Source organism: Panthera onca, chromosome B2, assembly GCF_046562875.1.
Source record: "Panthera onca isolate mPanOnc1 chromosome B2, mPanOnc1 haplotype 2, whole genome shotgun sequence".
Classification (NCBI taxonomy): domain Eukaryota; kingdom Metazoa; phylum Chordata; class Mammalia; order Carnivora; family Felidae; genus Panthera; species Panthera onca.
This window is the reverse complement of record NC_138343.1, coordinates 88,554,413-88,576,605: the sequence shown is the minus strand read 5'-3', so window position 1 is coordinate 88,576,605 and position 22,193 is coordinate 88,554,413. Positions and strand designations below refer to the sequence as shown.

At 49.6% G+C, this 22,193-nt stretch overlaps 1 protein-coding gene across 1 annotated transcript; it reads right to left on the bottom strand.

Moving 5' to 3' along the window:
* Positions 1-12,618: 12,618 nt before the first annotated feature.
* On the bottom strand, positions 12,619-19,674 carry POU3F2 (POU class 3 homeobox 2). The gene has a single exon (XM_060616233.2). It carries the CDS (start codon positions 19,385-19,387, stop codon positions 18,053-18,055), a length of 1,335 nt encoding a protein of 444 aa, XP_060472216.2. The 5' UTR covers positions 19,388-19,674; the 3' UTR covers positions 12,619-18,052.
* Between the last annotated feature and the right edge of the window lie 2,519 nt (positions 19,675-22,193).

Below are 22,193 nucleotides of genomic sequence, written 5' to 3'. Positions count from 1 at the left end.
AGTTGGACACTTAACTGACTGAGCCACCCAGGCACCCCTAGCCTAGGGACATTTAAAAAATATAAGCATTACTGTACATTGATTATAGTAGACATTATTTTTCTTTATTCCTTCCCCCCCCCCCACCTCCGTTCATGCTACCTTTTAACCCTTCTGGCACCACCACCCCCCCCCCCCCGACTTCCTTTGGGAAAACCCCTCTTGGACTCTAGGGACAAATGGTTTAGAAAGAGCTGATTCCTTGTATTTAGAAGTTGGCATGTGAACTCAGGCTGGCCAGTCAGAGCACTGCAGCTCTTACACACGCAAGCACACACACATACACACCACACACTGTTTAAAAAGAATGAGCAGTGAGACTAATTCTTGGCCTCAGGTGCAACTCTTCAAGATGAGGCTCTTTGTAGTACAGAATACAGACCTAACTTTTATCATGAAGCCAGCAATTCTAGTCACCAGAAGGAGTTCACCTGTCAGGAGATGAAGAGAACCTGACTCAGTCCTGATGATGCAATTTGTCTCCCTGGGCGAAGTCATTTCAAAAGTTCTATGTTTCATGATCCAATAACTTCCTTGGTGTGTGTGTGTGTGTGTGTGTGTGTGTGTGTGTGTGTGTGTGTATTTGGAGGGGCAGTGGTTAAGCCCGCTTTATTTAGTTTCAGTGACATGCAAATGGGAGAGTTTTAATAGTCAAATACTAGAATTCAGAGGAAGAAAATATTCTTATAAGCAGCTATTCCTCCCACCCATTTCCTATGAAGGGAAAGTTTCCTTTGCCTTTTCCAGTTGTTGCCTCCGTAAAGCATCAGCCCTTTTCTGCTGGATCACATCTCCTCATCTTACTGAACATTGCTAAATCGTTTTCTTACATTACTCTTCTGAGCTTTGAATTCTCCAACTAAGAATTCTGAGTCAGCTTACCCATAATATTCATATGCTTTTAAAAAATTTTTTTAATGTTTATTTTTATTATTGAGAGAGAGCTAGAGAGAGCGAGCGTGTGAGCAGGGGAGGGGCAGAGACAGAGAGGGAGACAAAGGATCCAAAGCAAACTCCAGGCTCTGAGCCCTGCACAGAGCCCGATGTGGGACTTGAACCCAGAACCTAGGAGATCATGACCTGAGCTGAAGTTGGACACCCAACCAACTGAGCCACCCCCGCACCCCTTCATATGCTTTTGTTGTCCTGGAAACTGGTACGGATTTGTCTACTCAGGTTATAAACTCCTTTTGGTAATTGTAAACACTATCAATATCAGAATAGTTCAGGATTCCTGCACACTTAGCTCTAAGTGCAGTGTCATTTGACCTGGTTGTTTGAAAATTTTCATCTAGTGTAAAGGCTCACTCCTAATTGACATACCTCAGAGGACGGTGAACGGGCAGGAGTGGCACCCTACGAATTTTTGAATGTTTAGTTTTACTAAGATGCAGAACTGCTAAGACTCTTTTGTGAGCATTTTTTTTTATGACTTCACCTCACAGTGCAACTATGCCAGACCTACGGCGCAAACCCATTCTCATATTTCTCTTTCTTTCAGTTACTTACTGCTGCATGGTAATTACCTCAACACGTATGGCTTAAAACAACAATGATTTATTATTTCTCACGACTCTGTTGTTTGGCCCGTTCTCCTGTTCTTGCCTGCAGGCACTCGTAGGTGCTTTCGGCCAGCTCATTGGCCAGACTTGGGTTCAGCCAGGTTGTTGGCGGATGCACCTCACCTCTTCTTTCCCTCCAGGGGTTCCAAGAGTTCAAAAATAGAAGTCACACGGACTCTTAAACCTTAGTGTTGCAAGCCAGGTAGAGGCGTTCCTAATGGCCTCATTTTCTTGATCAAAGCCAGCGGGCCAGCCCAACTGAGATAGGACTTGTGGTCATATCTATCCACCATGTGATGAGACAACGGCAAAATCTCATTGCAGAGAATGTGCGGGATGGGGGCTATTGTTGGGACCATCTCTGGAAACAACCTACCTCAGTGTTGTTTTTATTCACCATTGGAGAAGGAAACTACTGTACCTTTTTATTTCCAAATTCTCTTGGCTCATGTCAGTAGAATCCTTCCTGAACCATTTAGTACTTACAAAAGTACCCAAAATGAGAAGACAATGCTTTCCATTGGGAAATGAATATTTCTGAAGTGGCAAGTATTAAGACATACAGTTATTTATAAGTACACACATAGGATAGTCTATTTGGCTTATATGTACAACTAAGGTGATAATTTGTAAAAATATATAGGTTTTGCTTATTGAAAAAGGCCAAACATAAATATTGCAATTGTTATCCATTCTTCATTTTACTACGTCCTATGGAGCTTTAATTTTTGAAAGCATAACTGGTTTAGAATAACCATATAGGCTTTTGAACCAATATATTACGTCTGAAATAAATAAATTGAACCAATTATTAAGTCTGAACAGGATAGCAGTGTATCCAAGATGTCAGTCTTTTGCATTTGAGATCTTTAACATTTTTTTATGAAGTGTGGCTTATTCAAAGGGTTTTTTTTAAAGTTTATTTGTTTATTTTGAGGGGGGTAGGGGAAGAGAGAGAAAGAGAGGGAGAGAGAATCCCAAGCAGGCTCTGTGCTGTCATCACAGAGCCTAACATGAGGCTCGATCTCACAAACCATGAGATCATGACCTGAGCTAAAACCAAGAGTCAGATGCTTAACTAAGCCACCCAGGTGCCCCTCAAAAGTTTTAACTCATTTATACAATACAAAGTTTGAAAAACACTAAAAACTCTTAAGAATAAAAATATATGTGTAATAATATAAAGGCATTAATGGGTAGAAAATACTAAATCCAGGACAGTAGTCACTTCTGATGGAGAAGAGAAGAGAAGGCCACAGCGAGCCATAACTGAAGGGCACATAACATACTGGCAACGTTCGATTTCTCAAGCAGTGTGGTAGGTAGGCAGGTATAGGTGATATGTTCCTTTAGATCTTTCTATATGAACTACTGCAAAATTATAAAGAGAAAGCTATACTTTATCATCTGATTAAGATTACCTTCAAATTGATGCTACCTGAAACTCTTTCAGAAATATTTTTTTGTTGGGTTCTAGAATGGCGCTCCACTATACAGATCATTCTAATCGCTCAGCCCCCACCATGTACTATTTTATACTAGCTCTTTCTCTTCTTTCCAAGTTAACTGTGGTGATGACAGGCCCAGAAAAGAGGCAGGCAACACTGGCCAGTCCTCCAGTATACACGTGCACCCTCTAACTCAGAGGGCTACCCATCTACCCAGTTGCCCCCGAGAGGTTTTTACAGGATGCGTTTTGTAAAATATTTCAGGCGGTGGTGTGGGCTGAGAGTAGAATGTTTACATCCCAAAAAGTGCTTTCAAAAGGACTCCAGAAAACTCTAATTCCTTTAACAAAGAAGGACTAAATCCTATTCTGACAAATATTGCAGAAAATGGTTTCTCATGTTTTTTCCCCAGGATCCCCCAAATATTCATTTGTCACAAACATTTTCTGGGGAAAAGTTCTTTTCTGAAAAATGGAGCTCCCAAGGGAAAAAAAAATCAAGACCGTCTGGCTAGTGTGCTTTTACATGGGGAGTGGAAAGTAAAAGTAAGCAATGTAGGTTGACGATCTGAGGCATACAAAAGAGGAAGAGAAATCCTATGGAAGTCCATTCATGCTCTCTTAAAGCAGGCACTCGCAGTTACTTTATGCCATATTCAAGAGAGTATAAACAGACTCCTGTTCCACTGGCCTCTGCAAATTGCCCTCCTTTCTTCCTAACTCAAAGTAATCCACTATAGTGTTCCTATTTTTTCTTTTCTTTCTTTCTTTTTCTTTCTTTCTTTCTTTTTTCTTTCTTCTTTTTTCTTTCTTTCTTTCTTTCTTTCTTTCTCTTTCTTTCTTTCTTTCTTTCTTTCTTTTTGAAGGCAAATAAATCTTGGAGAGGGGTTTGTGCACTTTAATCGGGAAGTAGTAGTAAATATAAACAAACATATTATCCCCAAATCTAACCCCCCATTGGTTTAGATCCTTGACTTGTTAAATAAGGCAAGTTTAATGTATATCTAAATTTCTTTAAAACAGACTTCTTGGGGCTCCTGGGTGGCTCAGTCGGTTAGGCAGCCGACTTCGGCTCAGGTCATGATCTTGCAGTCCGTGAGTTCGAGCCCCGCGTTGGGCTCTGTGCTGACAGCTCAGAGCCTGGAGCCTGTTTCAGATTCTGTGTCTCCCTCTCTCTCTGACCCTCCCCCGTTCATGCTCTGTCTCTCTCTGTCTCAAAAATAAATAAACGTTAAAGAAAAATTTAAAAAACAGACTTCTTAAACTCCCTTAGAAGCAAGTGAAGATTTAGATGAAAATATGTAGTAGAAAATACATGAGGAAAAAAAAGTGATATGCCTTAAACAGGACTTCTTCTGGGAAGTTACAAGAACCCTGGCTGTGGTCTGTCTATTAAGATTTCTCACATGGTTGGCACCTAGTATGTAGGAAAAACATTGTGACCTCTGATATATGTTTGTTTTCTCTTCCTTCCTATTCTTTCCAGTTCAGTTCTAGAGATGTCATTTAGGAAAGGGTCTAACATATGATAGGTGCTTAATAAAAATTTCCAGAATTGAAATTAAGTTGATTTTACTGGCTTAGCCTCAGAGGTAGATTCAACAAATAGATAAGTTGTTGCTGAAAAACCTGCTACAGTGATTACTGTGATACTGTGTGTGTGTGTGTGTGTGTGTGTGAGAGAGAGAGAGAGAGAGAGAGAAAGAGAGAGAGAGAGAGAGAGAGAGAGAGACTAGTGAAACCAGTACATCTCAAACTGAACACAATTTCTTTGTTCCCATTTCTTCTTGTCCATCTGATCCCACAAGAATGTAATCATGGTCTCACAATTCTTTATCTCCCCTTTTAGCCCCTACAGCCATTTCAGTACCATCATCTGCTTGTCTGTTTCAGACTTCCCTGACAACTCGGAGTCAGGACTGCTCCTGCAGCCCCCCAGCTAACCTCTCTGCTTTTCATCCTCTCTAATCTATCTGATGCACGGCGCCAACTCTCTTCCTTTCTGAAGCATTATTTTCATCGGATCACTCCTCTACAATGGCTCTTAATTGCCTTTTGAATCTAATTAAAACTTCTTCAAGATCCTCTACCAATTAACTCTGTATGCAGGCTCCTTTAGCAGCCTTCTTATGCGGGCGCCGGCTCCTGTTCTCAGGCCTGGCTCAAACCTGCTCACCCTCTGCCTTTTCCTGCTCCCCTGCCTCACTTAGTGCCAGTTTCCTCCTACCCACAGTGCCCACTCCACTTCTTTCCTCTTTGTGCCAAAATACTCTCTCTCTCTCTCAAACAAACAAACAAAACAAGATTGCTAAATTACCGTTCCCTTCCAGCTCTGATTACTCTAAGAATCGTAATGGATTGAGCATGGGTCTGTCCTTTTGGAAATGCCTGTGTATTCATGTACCTGCATTATCGACGCCTTGCTGCGGGGAGCAGTGCCCACACACCTCTGCTCAGGGACTCTGCGCATTTGGAAGAAGTCCTGCTGTCCTGGGGCTAGTGGTTTAGCTTCTACAACCAGGCGAAGGTGCACCTAGTGTGCAGTCCTTGGCTCACGCCAGATAGGCATGATCTGGGGCGTCTTGGTACTACCTCGCTTCCCTTCTTCACCGGCAAGGCGTGCTGCCCTTGGCGGGGGGGGGGGGGGGGGGGGGGGGGAGGGGCGGAGGGTCCTCGGGCAGCCTCAGCTGCCCCTCCCTCCCCACCCCTGAGCGCCTGGACTGAGGAAACCCCAGGGGTCTCCAGGGGTTCGGAAGGTAACCATCTAGGAGAGAGGTCCTTGGAGCACGGCTGGGGCCACCAGGGCGGTGGACCGTAAGGTGCAGGTCATTTCCCGCCTGGGCCACCTCCTCTTCAGCGCGAGGCGTGTTTGTCGGGTCCCGGAGGGGGCTCCGATGGTGGGGCCCAGCGGGACGGCAACCGCCTCCATCTTCCCCAGGAGAACTCCTGAGAGACAAAGTGTAAAAGTTGGCCCTGGCCGCCCCGCGTAGCCAACAGGGAGAAGAGGGGGCAGCCCAGAAGCGGCCCGGGGCGAAACTCTTGCTCCGCCTGCACTTCGGGCGCCGGGAGCCTGCCCGCACCTTCGAGTCTCCAGCGCGGGGACCCGCGCGCAGACTTCGCCCCAAGGGCACGGGGACCCGAGGCTGCAGCGCGGGCGGAGAAACGCCCAGAACCTCTCCCTCTACCCCCCGCCCGGCTGGGCGCCCCAAGAGGGCCTCCCGACGCAGGCAAAGGGAGGGACTGGCCGGAGCCACTCCTCCTACGCCAAAGTGTCAGAAGGGACCCCCGGACCGGCGGAAGGGACTTTAGGGTGGTGGAAGGACGCTCCGAGTGGAATGGGATCCTCTGAGTAGCGAAAGGGACCCTCCACCCCCCAGAGTGGGGGACCGGCTTCCGCCACAGCGCCCCTCCGGGGAACTCCCGGGTGTCGCAGAGTGACTGTTGGATCCAAACTGTCTTTATTGCCCAAGCCCAGTGACTGGATGTGGCCCGCGACCACTGGAGCTCTCCACAGGTGGGAGGCCTGCTAAGCTGCCGGTGGTTGGTGCTAGAGTTGCTGTTGCTGCTTTATGTGTGTGTGAGTGGTTCTAAGTGTATGATCCCAGGATTCTCTTCTCGACTAATGCAGGCTGCTATAAATGACACCTAGAGAAAGATGCTATAAATGTCAAGAGGTTGTAAGACGTTAAAGAGAGCTGGGGCGGGGGGTGGGGGGAGGGGGGCAGTGGTTCACTGGAGTACTGGGCTGACCCTGGCATCACAGCGGAACTACAATCGCTGCGACTACTGTTGCTGGCGCTGGAGGCCCTAATGATGGTTTTAGCCACAAGCCAGAGGTTGAACATCAAAAAAAAAAAAAAAAAAAAAAAAAAAAAATCCCGTGCAATGGTAGCCCTGATTTAAAGCTAATCAGAATCCATGGTTCCCTTCCTAGATAGTGCAATTGAGATGGCTATTTTTTTTCCTTCCTCCACACTGATAGACATAAGGCTGCATCATTATTTTTTAAGCTACATTTTTTTTTTTTTCCTGAACAGTCAGCAGAGGCCTCGGGTGGAGTTGGCGGCAACAGCTGTTCACATCGGTCTTGCACTTTATACACTTTCTGGTACGTTATTTCAGTTGAGCCTTACTTTAAATCCTGTTGGAAAGAAAGAGGGGGTATTATCCTCATTCTGCAAAAGAGAAGGACTGAGGTCTGGAGGTGTCCGCTGACCTCCCCTAGGCTGCTCACACCTAAGTGCAGAGCTCCTACACAAATGCAGGTCTTCTGACTGTAGGCACATTGTCAGCTCCCTTAGTACTGCGGCCTGTGGTCCTTGGCCTCCTCTCGCTCCTTATCACGTTGCTGGGATAACAGAAGAGGGAGGAATCACCATTCGTGGCGAAAATGGCCTACAGGGTGGGAGAAGGACTAATTCACTGGGCTCTGAAGGAAGCAAAGTTCAGCTCCATATACCGAGTTGCTACTTTTGGTAGTTTATTTGGGGGAGGGGTGTTCTTATTCTGGAAAGCTTTTCCATGGATCGGTCTCTGTTCAAGTGACCGCTAGAAACTCGCTTTTGAAAACTAAGACTGAACAAACCTACTATCACAGGTGAAACCTAGGCGGAATTAAAATAGCATTTACTGGGGCTCCTTTTTTCCCCCCGACGAAGCATCCTATTATTAACCATTACTTCTTACCTAGTATTCCAATGCCCCTCAAAGGCTGGGGCTTCTCTGAGAGACTGAACACTTGCCAAAGTCCAAACACGTAAGGATCATAGGTTGGGGAGCAGTTCTTTCTTCTTACCTTTATTTAGGGGGAACCTTTCTGGTATAAAATGTATGGTCTTTGCCGATGAAGCTTTTCAAGTCCGTACTCAGGAACTACCTAGACCCGGATGTTTAGAGACCTTCGTATGAGTCATATGTACAGAGTCACCTTCGTAAGTGTTTGGCTAGGAGGAGTTGAGGGAAAGTACGAGTGGAGAGGGAGAGAAAGAGGAGGGGGAAGGCAATTGGTTCTGAAACAAAACATTCGAACAGATTGGGAGGCTGTAAAATCAAGAGTCATTCCGAGCCGATGCCACTGTGGGGCGCCAAAGTTCTACTCGGCTAAGGCCTGCGGCCGTGGTGCGAGGTGCGAGGACAGAAGTCGTGGCGAACAGATGCACTGGGGGAAGAAAAGGGGGAGGAAGGAGGGAAGGAAAGGAGAGGAGGGGTGGGGCTGGGGTGTCCTTTATTCTCCAGTTAAACCCGCCGGGGAGATTTTGTTACATAACAAGTCTGTGCGTGGTGGAGGAAGACTTTGTTGGAAGGAGGAGAGAAGGAGGGTGTGAATGGGGGGGCGGGGGGGGAGATCCTAGAAAAGAAGACAGTCTCAGACCACTGGGCTGACCAAAGAACACAGACGCTCCTCTTCGCCTCAGAAATTCTCGGGCTTCTTCTCAAACTGGGGCCACGACCTCTTTTAAAGGGGCGTGTGAGGGAGGAAGATAGATTAGGAGAGGATCTGCTTGCTCCCCACAAACACTCCGGCCTCCCCGCCCCACTTCCTCGCCTCCCCCCACCCCTGTTTGGGGGCTGTCGCCTCCGGGAACCGGGGCTCGCTCTGTCTCCTCCAGGGCGCTGCAGGGCGGCCCAACTCCATCTGCAGCCCCCGAAGACTCCTCGGCCGGGATAAAGGGCGGCCTCCCTCCGCCTGCGAGCGTCCCGGATGCTCAGCCGTCAGCTGCCGGGCCGGGAGGCGCTGATTTCATTCCCGCGCGGCTTTCGCGGCGGGCGGCGAGGGGCGGAGGGCGGGGGGCTGGCGGGGCGGGGTGGGGGCGGGGGGCGGGAGGCTTCGGCCGAGACCCCGGGAGTCTGAACCGCCCGGCCCCGCCAGGGTTTATTACATCGCAGCCACCGGCAAAGGTTAGGAACGCGCATTCAGAGACGGGATAATCCGAGTTTAAATATTAACAGTAAAAGCAGAACCGGTGGAATATTTACCTAGAAACTGAGCAGATCTCCTTTTGCCAGGGGAGAGGAGCGCGGAGGAGGCCGGGCTCCCAGGCCTGCGGCTCGGAAGCGGCGCTTCCCGGTGGCGTCTCCGGGCCGGCCAAGACCCACCTCGGGAGCTTCCTCAGATTGTGCTTAAGGCGGGGAGGGCCGCTGACCCCCTCGCCCTGCCAGGTCGATCCGAGTCTGCGGGACTCGGTCCAAATCTTCTGCTTTGTCATATTCTCCTTTTTAAGGGTCTCCCCGAGCAACACAAAAGGTGCAGGAAAGTGCGTTGGATCAATAGCAAAGATTGTTATTTAGATAACGAATTAATCTCCCTGTTATAATACTTTTATAGTGAACTTTGCACCCCTTCCATAAGAAAAAGGAATTTAAAGGGAAAAAAGTCTCAAACAGGATTAAGGTTTTAATTACAATTCCCTATCGAAATAGTATGTTTGATGAGCTGATCTTATCAATTAATAGTAACATTAAAGCCCAAGAAACAGATTCACGGAAAATATGCTTAAGGGCGTCTTTTAAAAGTAATCGCACCTAGGGAACCAGCGGGGCAGCAGGCCAGCGATGCGGCGCCGGAGCGGGTTTCGGATCCACGACTGCCTGGACTCGGCCAGTGCCGGCGCGCATCTAGGGCTCGGGATGGGGCGGGGGCGGCGGGGCCCCGGCGCTGGGAGACGCGGCCGCGCGGGTGGGAGGGAAATAATAAATAACAAACGCCTCTTCCAAGCTAAGGCCCACATCAAAGTTGGGGCCCCACAAGGGCCGTGCAGTTCACTGCGTTTGGGTCAGCGTTATATTCCAGGGGCAAATAAAGTAATTTGAACATGCACCAACAGTTTTCCATAAAATACGAGTTAAAAGAAGTAATAGAACTAATCACTGTCTCCTCAAATCAAGTAGAAAACATTTCAATGCACTAATTAGAGTAATTAGAATAATAAGCCTCTGCCTATATGTGGTAAGACAATGTGTACAAACAACTTTATTTAATGTATACTGGTAATCAGCGATGCGTGCCTGCTTGAATGCTTAGCGCAATAAAACTACCCTCCGTCCGCCCAAACAATCAAATACAAATTAGTTTAATGATTGTGCCTGCTGAATGTCTTAGAAATCCACAGGCAGAGGCGAGTAAATAGAAGCATCCTTGTTTGCGTGCGTCCTCGCCCGGGATGGCCGCGGGGCCCGGTGAGTGGCCGCAGGCTGGCGCGGCGGGAGCGAGCAGGAGGCCCGGAGCGCCCGGCGGAGGCCGGGCCAGGCGCCAGCACCGACCTGCGCCCCGCCAGAGCCCCTGCTTCCGTCCCTGGCCGCCTTCCCACCCCTCCTCAGCCAGCTTCCCGCCTCCCTGGCCTCGCCGCGCCCCCCAGGCCCCAAGAGCCCCTGTTCCCCGCCTGGCCTCTCCTCCTCCAGAGGCGAAAGGCCGTGCTAGAACTCCCAGCACCTGTCTACGAGGGCTTTAAGAACTGAGGATCTCTTCCCATTAGGCGACTCCTCCCAGGAGCCTTGGAGGGCTGAGGCGGGGGTTGGGGGCGTCCGGCCCGTGCTGTGAATGCCCAGACTGCAGAGGGGAACTCCGTGCCTCTGATCGTGGGGTGTGGCCCCTCCCCGCTCGCTGCCCGCTTCTCTGACTTGGGATGCTGGGGTGCCCAAGAAGGGCTCCCTGGTTCCCTTCGCTGGGGAACTGGTTTTCCTCCTGTACTGTAGATACAAGAGCGACTTTAGACCCAGCAGGGAGTGGTCCGTTTCCGAGGGGTTTAGAGGTTCGTTTTCTTCCAAGCTTCAGCATTTGGTAGGTAGGTTCTTCTTCATTGGAGGCAGGGAGCTGAGGTCAGGAACAGCCAGAAGTTTGATGGGTGTGGGCTGAAGGGAACATGCTTCAGAACTTCGTTTGCCAGCTCTTGGCTCCTTTGCTCTACTCTTTGCCTCCCTCCCACTCGCCCCCCCAAACAAACAAATAAACAAGAAAGGGCCAAATTGCTCTCCTTCCCCCTTTCCTCCCCAGTTTTCCAGCAGTTGCCTCCTCTGCCCTCTTCTCTTGGGGCATCTTCTCCCACGATTGCCTCTCTTGTGAGGAAAGCAAGGTCCTGGGCCCAACTTTGCAGAGTCGAGCGGAAAACCCGCGCAGGCACAAAGCTCGGAGATTCCCTGGCGCCTGGACCCTCGACCCTCGGTCACCTCTGCGCCCCATTGCATCTCTGCCCCAGCCGCACGCGCCCCTAGAGAGGCCCCGCCAACTCGCTGCGACTGTAACCAACTTTCCCGGGGGCGGCAGCTGTGCCCAAGGCATCTGCCCTCCCCCGCCCCCACCTCTACCTTCAGCTTCGGGTGGGAGAACCCACCACTCGTTGGCTGCCCCCCCCCTCCCGACCTCCAGGGTCTCCTTGGAGAGTGAGTGCGATGGAATAGCCGGCGATGTCCGGGCTATCGACCCTCCCCGTAAAGATTCGGACGTCGGAGCCGCGAGAGCCGCAGAGTCCCCCGGTTCCTGGCAAACACTCTGGAGCTGTTCGCTGTCCCGGAGCGAGGGCCGGGGATGGAGTACAGGGAATGCCCAGCTCCCCGCGCCTCTCTCCTCCCTGCGCCGGCAAGCTGGGCAGTCTGGGCCTTCCTTTCAGCGGCCTCGGCTTCCCCGAGGTGGGGGTGGCACCGCGGGGCTGGGGTGCCTCCTTGGGCCTGAGCACCGAGGAGAAGCGGCCGGCAGCACCCTCGACCTCCTTGGCCAGGCGCTGTAACAACTTTGAAGAAATATTTGGTGAAGGGAGCAAACAAACAAAAAGTTATTAATGTCGAGTCATTGTCTCCAGAATCGTGCGCTGTGGAACGTAAAAATTCTTCTGCCGGAATGAGATTTCTGAACAGAAGGCGGGAAAGAAGTCCCCCCCCCCCGCCCCTTTCCACGAGGATTTGCCTGAACCCTAAAGCCCAGTGATTTACAATGGCTGATGTGTATTACACACCCGCAAGAAACTTTTTCTTTTTTTCCCCAGTCTCCTGCCAAACTCTGGCCAAATTTGTGTGTGTGCCTTACTCTCCCCCCCCTCCCCCAAATTTAAACAACAAACCCAGAGGAAACACTGGCGGGAGGAAAAATATATGCCCCAAATCAAAAAGGATGCAGGTTCAAATTTACTCCACAGCGAGGTTTCCTACTGCTGTCGTTCTGCACGCCGAGAGTTAATCGTATACAATTTATAACAATCAAAATCCCCTCCATATTGCTCAGATGGGGTCCTAATGCTCCCCTGTCTTTCTAAAATCAGTGACAAGTGAGTCTTTGTGGGGCATTTATTTCCTTCTTTTTTTCTAGATGACAGGTCCCCATTCTGAGAGCAAAGAGCTGTGTGCCGCCAGCTACAGACCACACTCCAGAGCCCAGACTCTTCACGTACGAACCGCATATGGAAGTTTTTTTGCCCCCCTCCCCCCAAATCTCAGACAAAGAGCTATAAAAACTCAGAAAGACGTGAAAGGAATAAACTTTAAGATATAGATGCACTTTTACTGGTGTATTAAATAACATTTCAGACATGTTTTGTTTTTTTTTTTAAAGAAATACATCTTAATGTTATCAACAACCAGAATTCTAACAATAAGAGGCCAGGGTTGTTTTGATGGGATATGATATTGTTTCTAAAACCTCTAACAGCTAAGCCAAGCAGAGTTGTTATTAAGGTAAAGGGAAAGTACTACATGATAAAGTTAATTAACTTTCTTTTTCTTAAAAAATAAAGGAGGGAACAAATTTCCCAGCTTCCCACAAAACGTAAGAACAATGTGAAAGTATTCTGATTGTTTATCTCCATAACCAAGCGAAGGCTTTAAGAAAACTCAAAAGCCATTTTCTGGTCCTCCTGTACCCACCTCTAGATAAGGATGCATTGGAATAACTCTGGCCCAAGTTCTACAAAGGTGGGCAAGTTTATTCCACAGTTTTCTAGCTGAGAGGCAAGCCCCTACCACTTTTGCATTATTTCCTGTACTGAATCCAGCTGTGAGAATAGGTACCAGGAGCCCTGGTTCTCTCCTCCCACCATCTGCCCCCTGGTAAGAGATTATGCATCACTGAAAAAGTAAACTTTCCCGAATAGGGATCCTGTTGGTATAAAATTTAGCTGAACATCCCATTCTGTCATATTGTGAAGCTTCATTCATAGTACCTCCAGATGTACTTTCATTTTAAATAGACACTGTCCCTTTTGCCTCACTGAAATATACAAGCAGACCCAAAGAAACACTTTTACCTTTGACCCTCCCTTCACCATCCTTCTTTCTTTTTCTGTAAAAGCTCCGCTCTTTATCTCATTCTTTAACTTGTCTAGGCATTCAATAGAATCTAGAACAGAGTTCTATAAACCGATTGAAAAAAAAAATCAACAAAGACAAATCACAGAAACCAGTGACAAAACGATAATTTCTCTCCCCCAGAAACACAGCACTACCCAAGCTGCTTCCATAGTAAGGCAAAGGAAAGGCAGATGTATGCAGCTTAGAGATGCACAGGCACAGGTACCAAAGCACTCCCATGCCATCCCCCCCTGCCCCCCATTGTTGCTGTTGCATCTCTTTATTAGTTGGCTTTGGAGAAATAAGAAGATAGAAGGATGAGTGCCTTTATGAAAGCCATTTCATCAGAACGTTTTGCCAACCAGTGTGTGGCTTTCACTGGTAGGAGCAGGAGGGGAAGGAGAGTGCTTTTGTTGCCGCCATCTGAAATATAAAGGAGGTAACTTCATGGGAACTGAGAATGTCTACAAGTGCCAAGCACAATGTTATTTGTGGCCATTCCCTCTATCTGACCTTCACACGACTCTCCCACATGATCCGTTCTCCCCCATCGTACACCATAAATTTGAAAAGTGACATATTTTGAGGAAACACAGGAGCTTTTTCAGGACGGCCGCGTTCTGCATTATTGTCTTTGGGGAAAAGAAAGGGTTTGTCACTGTGGCTAGCCAACATCCTAGGGATGGCTGCCCCACAAATGTCTCCCAGTGGCAGTGATGGAGTTTTTTACGTTAGCGTGTAATACATTCCCCAAACCGGCAATGAAAGTGCCCGAGTAGCTTTCTAATCTGAACGGCAAGCATGGGTCAAAACCATGGCGTGTCCGTTTAACACGTGATGGTTTCCAGTCAGTAGCCCCTGTGGCTAAGAACAAAAAACGCCTTCTCAAGGTCCACTAAAATGCCCTGCAGAGGGCAGATGCTGCTTGTTTTCTGCCTACAATGGAGAAGGATATTGACCCAGAACTCAAATCTATATCCAGCTTAAACATTTTACCCATCAGCATGTCTGCGGTCACAAAACACTTCTTCTTTCTGTCACTTCTCGTTCAGACTATTGATAAGATCATTTGGCTGAATCTGTTTGGGACCTGTGTAATATTGACTAGGAGTTAGAAAAGATGATCAGATGTAATAAGCCCAGAAACTACCTTTCAAAATGGACATTTATGCTTAAACCAGTGTTTCAAGGAGCACTCCAAATATATCAGCAAACTTGTAAACTAACCCAACGCTGCTTGGATTTTCCACTAATCTTAAAACTGATTTTGGTAAGTATAATGCTCCATAGGAGACTATCTGAAACAATCTGTTATTAGCATCACAGCCTGAGTCTCTCCCATACATTCTTCTCTCTTTTTTTCTCTTTCTGTTTTAGAGCCTGTTTGCTTGCCTGAAGAGAAATAGATACTATTGTATAAACCACTGCAAAATCCATTCCCCACCCCCCACCCCTGTAAACCTAACAGGAATAATATTTAGGTCCTACCTCTAATCACTCGGTAAACACACATCTTGCATATTGTCAGAGTTACTCTTTGTTGGAAGATATTTGTTAATTATTAAAAAGAATAATACCCTTAACTAAGCTTTGCTCTTTTAGATCCCAAATTATGTGAGGACAAGTGGGTAAAGATTAAAGTCCACCTAGTTGATTGATGCTCTCCAAAAAAGCACAATCAGTTAAGGTAAAGGTAACCTGGAAAGAAGATGTAGGGATATCTGCATATATTTAAAGGGGACAAACATCTCTCTGTTGGACGCTGAAATGGCAAACGAATCAGAACTCAAACCCAATGACCATTTCAATTTAGTGCTATGGGCACAGTGACTGAAAGGTCTGGGACTGATAGTTTTTTGCAAAGAAAAGTGAAGTAGAATCAGAACAGTAGTCTCTCTTAAAAACAAACAAACAAAAAAGCTCTGAAAGTTATAAACATGAAACCTGGCAGTATACGCATAAAATTTATTCCAAAACTTTATGAAGTATAAAGGAAGGGAAGTATTTTACACACAACTCAACTCAGTCAGTATAAGGTCTAGGGTTTCCCCCCCCTTAAAACTTGGCACTATCTTTAAAAATAAAATAAAGATATTTCAATAATTAGAACAAACTATGAAGGTATTGTGCATTTCTGTTTTATGTAGATAATAAAATATTACTTTAACATAAATATATAAGGATCTCTGCGTTTTTATTTTCCCCACAAGCACAACCAAATGTACCAAAACAAAGTATTTTTAAAGAGACTGAACAAAAAAATTACATCCCATATAGATTTTGCTCATCTACTCATTTAAAGCTACAGAAAAACAGTTTCCAGAACCTTTTTGCTTTAAAAGAAATAAATATACATTGAGGCAGGCCACTTAAAAATGATATGAAAATATTTCCCTGGGTAGCATTAAAAAAAAAAAGAAAAATAGACAAAGAAACATTTAAACTATTTCTGCATTTCAAAAGACAGATATTAAACATATATACATAGTGGTAAGGTTCAGTGGTAACTTTCTTCTTAGTAAACCCAAGAGAGTTAGAGGAGCTATAGACAAGTCCCCTGAACTCCAGCGTCTGACCTTACCCACTTGGTAATAAGAATCTGAAAATTCATTTCCTCCCTTAACCATTGGCTATTTGCCCTGCTCTGGATTGCTTCACTAGAGGCCAGTCCCCACACCTCAGGAACAAGCAGTGTGATACAGCCCGAAGCAGCAGCTCTGTGTCCATCTCCTCGTGACATTCGTTGGGGGAAATGAAATACAGGCAAATAAATATGCCCATTCTAAGTCATCATTTATCTTGCAAAAACATTGAAAATGAAACAATCACAGGTGTTTGAAAAGACAATATAAAGCATATTTCCTAAAACCTTAACTACTGAGTGCAATGCTAATCTGATGCTGAACCATAATTTTATGGTATTGAGAATTTAATTTTTTAAATAAAGATTTGCCTAATACTTAACCAGAAAAAAAAAAAGCCCCAAACTTTTAAGATTAACAAAAAGTGTTTTCCCTTTTAGCGCCCTTTTGTGCTGATTATTTTTTTTAAATATTTTAACTGGTCACAGTTTAATGGTATTTATTTTCAATAGTTAGAAGTTTTTTCACCTACACTTCCCAGTAGAGTCTTTTGTTATGGGAGTTAACCATTTTCCATCAAGATAAGGTAAAAGCGCACTTAAAACTATTAACAAAGGGAGAAAAGGAAGGATAGAAAATAGCATTTTTTCCCCCAGTTCATTTGGCTTCCTTAGTGAAAGAAGGGGGGAAAGCTGTCTAGGTTAAACTGGTATTTTCTGTGATAAATTATAGGAGAAGAAGGTGTGGGACCTTAAATTTGATTTGATAAACAAATGAGCTAGTGAAGACAAAACCAGCCTAGAGTAGAGATATCCTCTGTATGCATATGGGTATTTGTGCAGTAAAAAAAAGTCTCTGCATACACCATTAAGTTCCCAGATTATTTTCTTTATGTTAAAAAAAAAAAAAAAGCTATTAGAGGAACAAAGTTTAACTGCTGCTCTCAGCACAAATAATTCCTCATAATTAAGTTATTAAAACTGAAGGCAGAGAACTATACAGGGGTTTCTGAAGATATATATTTCCCTAGTTCTCTTCAAAGTGCCACTTTCTGTTGGACGACTCTGGAAATACATTTATAACCTCCACATTTCCTCTGAGCTCTTTCACAATGGGCCCGCCTGATAAAATGAAGCAATCAGTCACTCACTATCGATTTTTCTTTTTCTCCCCTCCACAACCTCCCCCAGAAACACTGCCTGAAAATGAAGTTTACTTTGTGGCTGGTCACAAAAAAACCAATGCTTGACTCATTTTTGTATTCCAAACTGGACTCTTGCCTTGGATAAAGCGGGTAGACCATGCACGTTTCCTGAAAGCAGAGAATTATTTATTTTGTATGAAGCCAATCGTTTTTGCTTTGGTAAAAGAAGCAACTAAATGTTACACCAATGTTGGGGGGAGCCTGAAGGTAACCAAAGTTCACAAACAGGAAGAAGAACAAGGGGCAACACAAGAACGTTAGAAATGGAGAGTAGCCAAGAGCTGGCTTCAACTCTCCCTGCTGAATAAAACAACAAAACAAAACAAAACAAAACAAAACCCGGCAATTTCAAAATTAACCGTGCGAGAAAGAAAAATACGTTCAATGAATTTGTTGGTGTAAACTTCAATTTTCTTGCAGTGCAAATTTATGCGGTTAAATTTTGACTACATCAAAGAACATGTGTATTTTTTCCTCCTTCCTGATGAGGATCCACATTAAATCAACACAGCAGAGCATGTGCCAACTCCGAGCATCAGGAAGCTGTTTTGTGTTTATCACGGTTTGGTGGATTTTTTTTTTCTTTTTGGTAATTTATTTAGTTTTGCCAGGTATTTAACTCAGTGCTTGCCATCTCTCCTTCTCTCTCTCTCTCTCTCTCTCTCTTACACACTCTCTCCTCACTCTCTCTATGAGACACTCCACTCCATTGCCTGGGTACTAGCCTGTAAAGGTCAAAACACATCATTACACCTGCTACCGTTTAAAGGATAGTCCAGTGCCTTAGTTGCTTTCCTTATTATTTTTTTCTTTTTAAGGGACGGGGAAATAATAATTAAAATAAAAAGAACAATCAGAAGTTAGAGAGGGAACAAGGGGGCCGGGAAAGGGCCGTGGACCGTAGGGGAGGGGGAGCCCCGCGCTCTGCCCCTCCCCCCGCTCGAGTTCACTGGACGGGCGTCTGCACCCCGTGGTGTGGTGGCGTGTCCCTACTCCCCCCGTACACATCCTCGGCGCCCGGCAGAGTCCCTCCGGGAGGGGTCATCCTTTTCTCTTTCTGTCTCCTGTTACAAAACCAAACTCTCACCACCTCCTTCTCCAGCTGTAAGCTGTCCGCGAGGGAGGTGATCTCCTGGGCCGAGGGCTTGGGGCATTTGAGGAAATGGCTCTCCAGAGCCCCCTTGACGCTCACCTCGATGGAGGTCCGCTTTTTCCTCTTGCGCCCCTGCGCTGCGATCTTGTCTATGCTCGTGGGGCTGCCCGAGGACGAGTCCGCCTCCTCCAACCACTTGTTCAACAAAGGCTTCAGCTTGCACATGTTCTTGAAGCTCAGCTGCAGGGCCTCAAACCTGCAGATGGTGGTCTGCGAGAACACGTTGCCGTACAGGGTGCCCAGCGCCAGCCCCACGTCCGCTTGGGTAAATCCCAGTTTGATCCGGCGCTGCTTGAACTGCTTGGCGAACTGCTCCAGGTCATCCGAGGTCGGCGTGTCCTCGTCCGAGTGCGGGTCGTGGTGCGCGCCGGGGTGGCCCGGCGGGCCCTGCGGGGGCGGCGGCGGCGGCGGCTGCTGATGCGGGTGCGAGTGCGGGTGAGGGTGGTGGTCGGCGTGGTGCGGCTCGTCGTGCGCGTCCCGCAGGCCGTGGTGGTGCAGCCCCGCCGGCTGCCCGCCGGCGCCCAGCATGCCGTTCACCGTGAAGCTGGGCTGCGAGTAGAGCAAACCGCCGTTGGACGCTCCCATGGAGGGCGGGAGGTGCGCTGCAGCCGCGGCGCTCCGCCATGCCCCGGGCCCCGGGTGGTGGTTGGCGGCGTGGTGCACCAGATGCGGCGGCCGCTGCTGTTGCTGCTGCTGTTGTTGTTGCTGCTGCTGCTGTTGCTGCTGCTGTTGCTGCTGCTGGTGCTGCTGCTGCAGGGCGCCTGGCCCGTGCAGCTCGTCGCCGCGGCCGCCCTGCTGTACCACCACCGAAGGCTTGATGTCCGGCTGGCCCAGGGGGCTGGTGGACCATGGGGAGCCGTCGCCGCCGCCCCCGCCACCGCCCCCGCCCCCGCCGCCGCCGCCACCGCCCCCGCCGCCGCCGCCGCCGTGGGACAGCGCGGTGATCCACTGGTGAGCGTGGCTGAGCGGGTGCCCGTTGCTCTGCAGCGCGCCGTAGTCGCCCTGCACCAGGCTCTGAGCCTCGCGGTAGCCCCCCGCGCCCTGCTGCATGCCGCCCGGCGGCTCGGCGTGCACGATGGAGGCGCTGGAGGTGAGCAGGCTGTAGTGGTTAGACGCTGCGGTCGCCATGACTCTCGGAGCCGGACTGAGCGCTCCGGTTAAAGGAGCCGCGCATTTGACAGTTACTTTTTTGCCTCGGGCTCCTCTGCTCGCTCGCTCTCTTTCTCTCTCCTCTCTCTCTCCCCCAGCGGGCAGCTCCGACGCCCGCTCCGACGCCTTCTGTTGCTGCTCCTGCTATTACTGCTGCTGCCGCCGCCGCCTCCCGCCCGCCCTCGCTCTCTTTCTCCTCCTCTCCCTCCTTCTTGCTCTCGCTCACTCTCTGACTAGCTCCGCGCTCCCCCCTCTCCCTGCTCTCTCCAGCTCTCTCCCGCTCTCTTGGCAGCGCCAGCTCGCAGCGGCACGCGCCTGGGCCCCGCCCCCTCCGCCCCCTCCCATTGGCTCCGCGCCCTTTGATTTACGTGGATACCGCTAGCAACCTCCCAGGCCGGCGCCACTGATTGGCGTAGAGCTGCCCCCTCCTCCTCCCCCCCGGGCGCCGAGTCCTCTCAGCCCTCCTCCAGTCCCCCCTCTCCACCCAATTCAGATTCTCTTAGTTCTCACCACCCCAGCTCTCCAACCCCGGGGCTCCTCCGCCCCTCTTGGATGGGCCCCGCCCCCCATCTGTCTCCCGAGCAGACGCGCGGTGCGCGCGGTGGGGGGGGGGGGGGGGGTGCTGATGGTGGGGGGCGGGGGGCAGCCTCAGTCCTTTTTCGACCACAGCCACTTGGAAGACTTGGGTGTGTGGGGGTTGTGGTGGCGGGGGGGGGGTGTGTTGGTCTACCTTCTCTTCCTGTTAGGGCTGGGGTGGGGGGTGAAGAAGGAGAGAGAAAAAGAAAAGCTGAGTCGCAGGAGCCAGGGGTAGTCCCGTTTTTATTCACCTTGGGACACACACACACACACACACACACACACACACCAGCGTTTCTTAAACCAAGAGTCAGAAGCCAGACTTGTCCCTCTGTTGAAGTCTCCTTTACCCCCACGGATAGAATTTCAATGTCCACGTGCTTTTTGCTTCAGGATGTGCGGACACTTTTGCCCCCAAATAAAGGTCCTTTTCCTCCCTTCCAACCCGCCGCTAGCACAGGCTCCCTTCCTTTTAGGTTCCAGGCCCAGTTGTCTCCCAGCCCCTGGGCGAGAGGACCCCATGAGAGGCAGGCTCAGCCTGCGCTCATCCACTAGTGAGAAACTCCTGTAAAGGCGCGGAACTGCCTGCTCTGACAGCGCAGCGGCCTGGACCGAAAACAAAACAAAACTCATAAAGTCTGTCAGATTAACTAACACACTGGGGCGCGCGCAGTTTTTGGCTTAGAAAACCAGGAGCCTGGGCGGGAAGACCTTTGCCCTGTGTGAGGCCACAGAAGCGCTGGCAAGGGGTGCTCAGCCTCCGGGTGCGGTGGCGGCACCCAGGGCCGCTCCGGGAAGCCGAGACGCGGAGCTGCGTGCGCGCTTGCCTGTGCGGCTGGCTCTTCTCGATACAACTTTTCCGTTAGCTGCTTCCAAAGGGAGGAACGGTGTGTGAAGGAAAATGGGCTGATGCTAGGGGAATCTTCCTAATTAGTAACTTCTACGGACGCCAGCGGGTGGGGCTGGTCTAACTCAGCTCTCGGGCGCTCGCTGGCTAAGCTCCAGCTTAGCCTTCAGCCGTGAACTCCAGAGCAAGACTGCGGGAGAGTACACCGCGGCGCCGCTCTACTGGGCGCGAGCGCGTCGCTTGGTCAGTTCCCTAGCCACCGGGAGCAGGTGCCTGCCGCGGGCTTAGGAGCCTGCGAGCCTGGTGGGAGAGGCTCAGGCGCGGACCCTGCCTGCAACAGCGGGACCACCACGCAGGGCCAAGTGAAGGGCGCGGATACTGCCAAGAGAATCAAAAGTTGCTGCCGGGAAAAGAAAAAAAAGACCCCAGGGAAAGTGACTTTCATCCCCACCTCTCACCCTTGGCCCTGTGCGTTGTAGCGCTGGCGCTGCCGGGGGTGGTGGCTTTGTAAAGGAAGCCAAAACAACGCTCAAGGGGAGCACTTTGGGGCCTCCGAGCATCTTAATCTAGACAGCAAAGTGGAGCGGGCCAGAGAATTCATCATGACTAACGAGGAGCGAGCTCTTTGGGGAGTGGCTGAGTTGTTTATAAATCACCACGTTGAGCACCCGCCCGGGCAAGGCGCTTTGGCTGAGAATTTCCACGTGCCCTGTGTTTATGAGCGTGTGTGTGGGAGAGAGAAATGGTTAGGGGAGGGGCGAACCCACAGGCCGCCAACAGGACGGACCTGCTTCCCCCCACGCGCGCACCCGCGCGGCAAGGCGAGGACACACACGGAGTGGCGCTCGGTCCCAGCGCAAGCGCGGAGCCACTGCAGCCGCACGCCTGGGGGCTGCTAGGAATCCCGTAACTTTGCCCGGTTAGGAAAAAATGAAAAAGTCCTAGCCTCGGAGCGCGCAGACTCGGCGGCTGGCGCTGGAGGCTCCTCGACAGGGAGCGAAGGGGCTGGGCGGCGGGCAGGACCGCCTCCTCACGACAGCGGCCCGGAGTTCCCGGCGCTGGGCGCGCGGCTCTCCTGGGGCTTTGGGAGCGCACGGGCGGCGTGCCAGCAGCGTCCCATCCAGGCGGGCCTCAGCCCTCTGCCCCCACCCCCCCCTCCGCCTCCCAGCTCGGAGAACTCAGAGATCCCCAGATGGAGGAATCCAGCCGCCGGGAAGGGCAGTGTCCGAATACTCAGCAGCTCACCCCCCCCCCCCCCCCGCCTTCGCCCTTTCAGGGCAGGTGTCTGCTTTTCTCTGGATTTGATTTCACATTTCTCAAGGGACAAGGCCCTCTGCAGCCCGTGGGGTGATACACTCGAGA

Bases quoted from the DNA above. Each gene is read 5' to 3' on its own strand.
- POU3F2 (XM_060616233.2), bottom strand. From the start codon at position 19,387: ATGGCGACCGCAGCGTCTAACCACTACAGCCTGCTCACCTCCAGCGCC.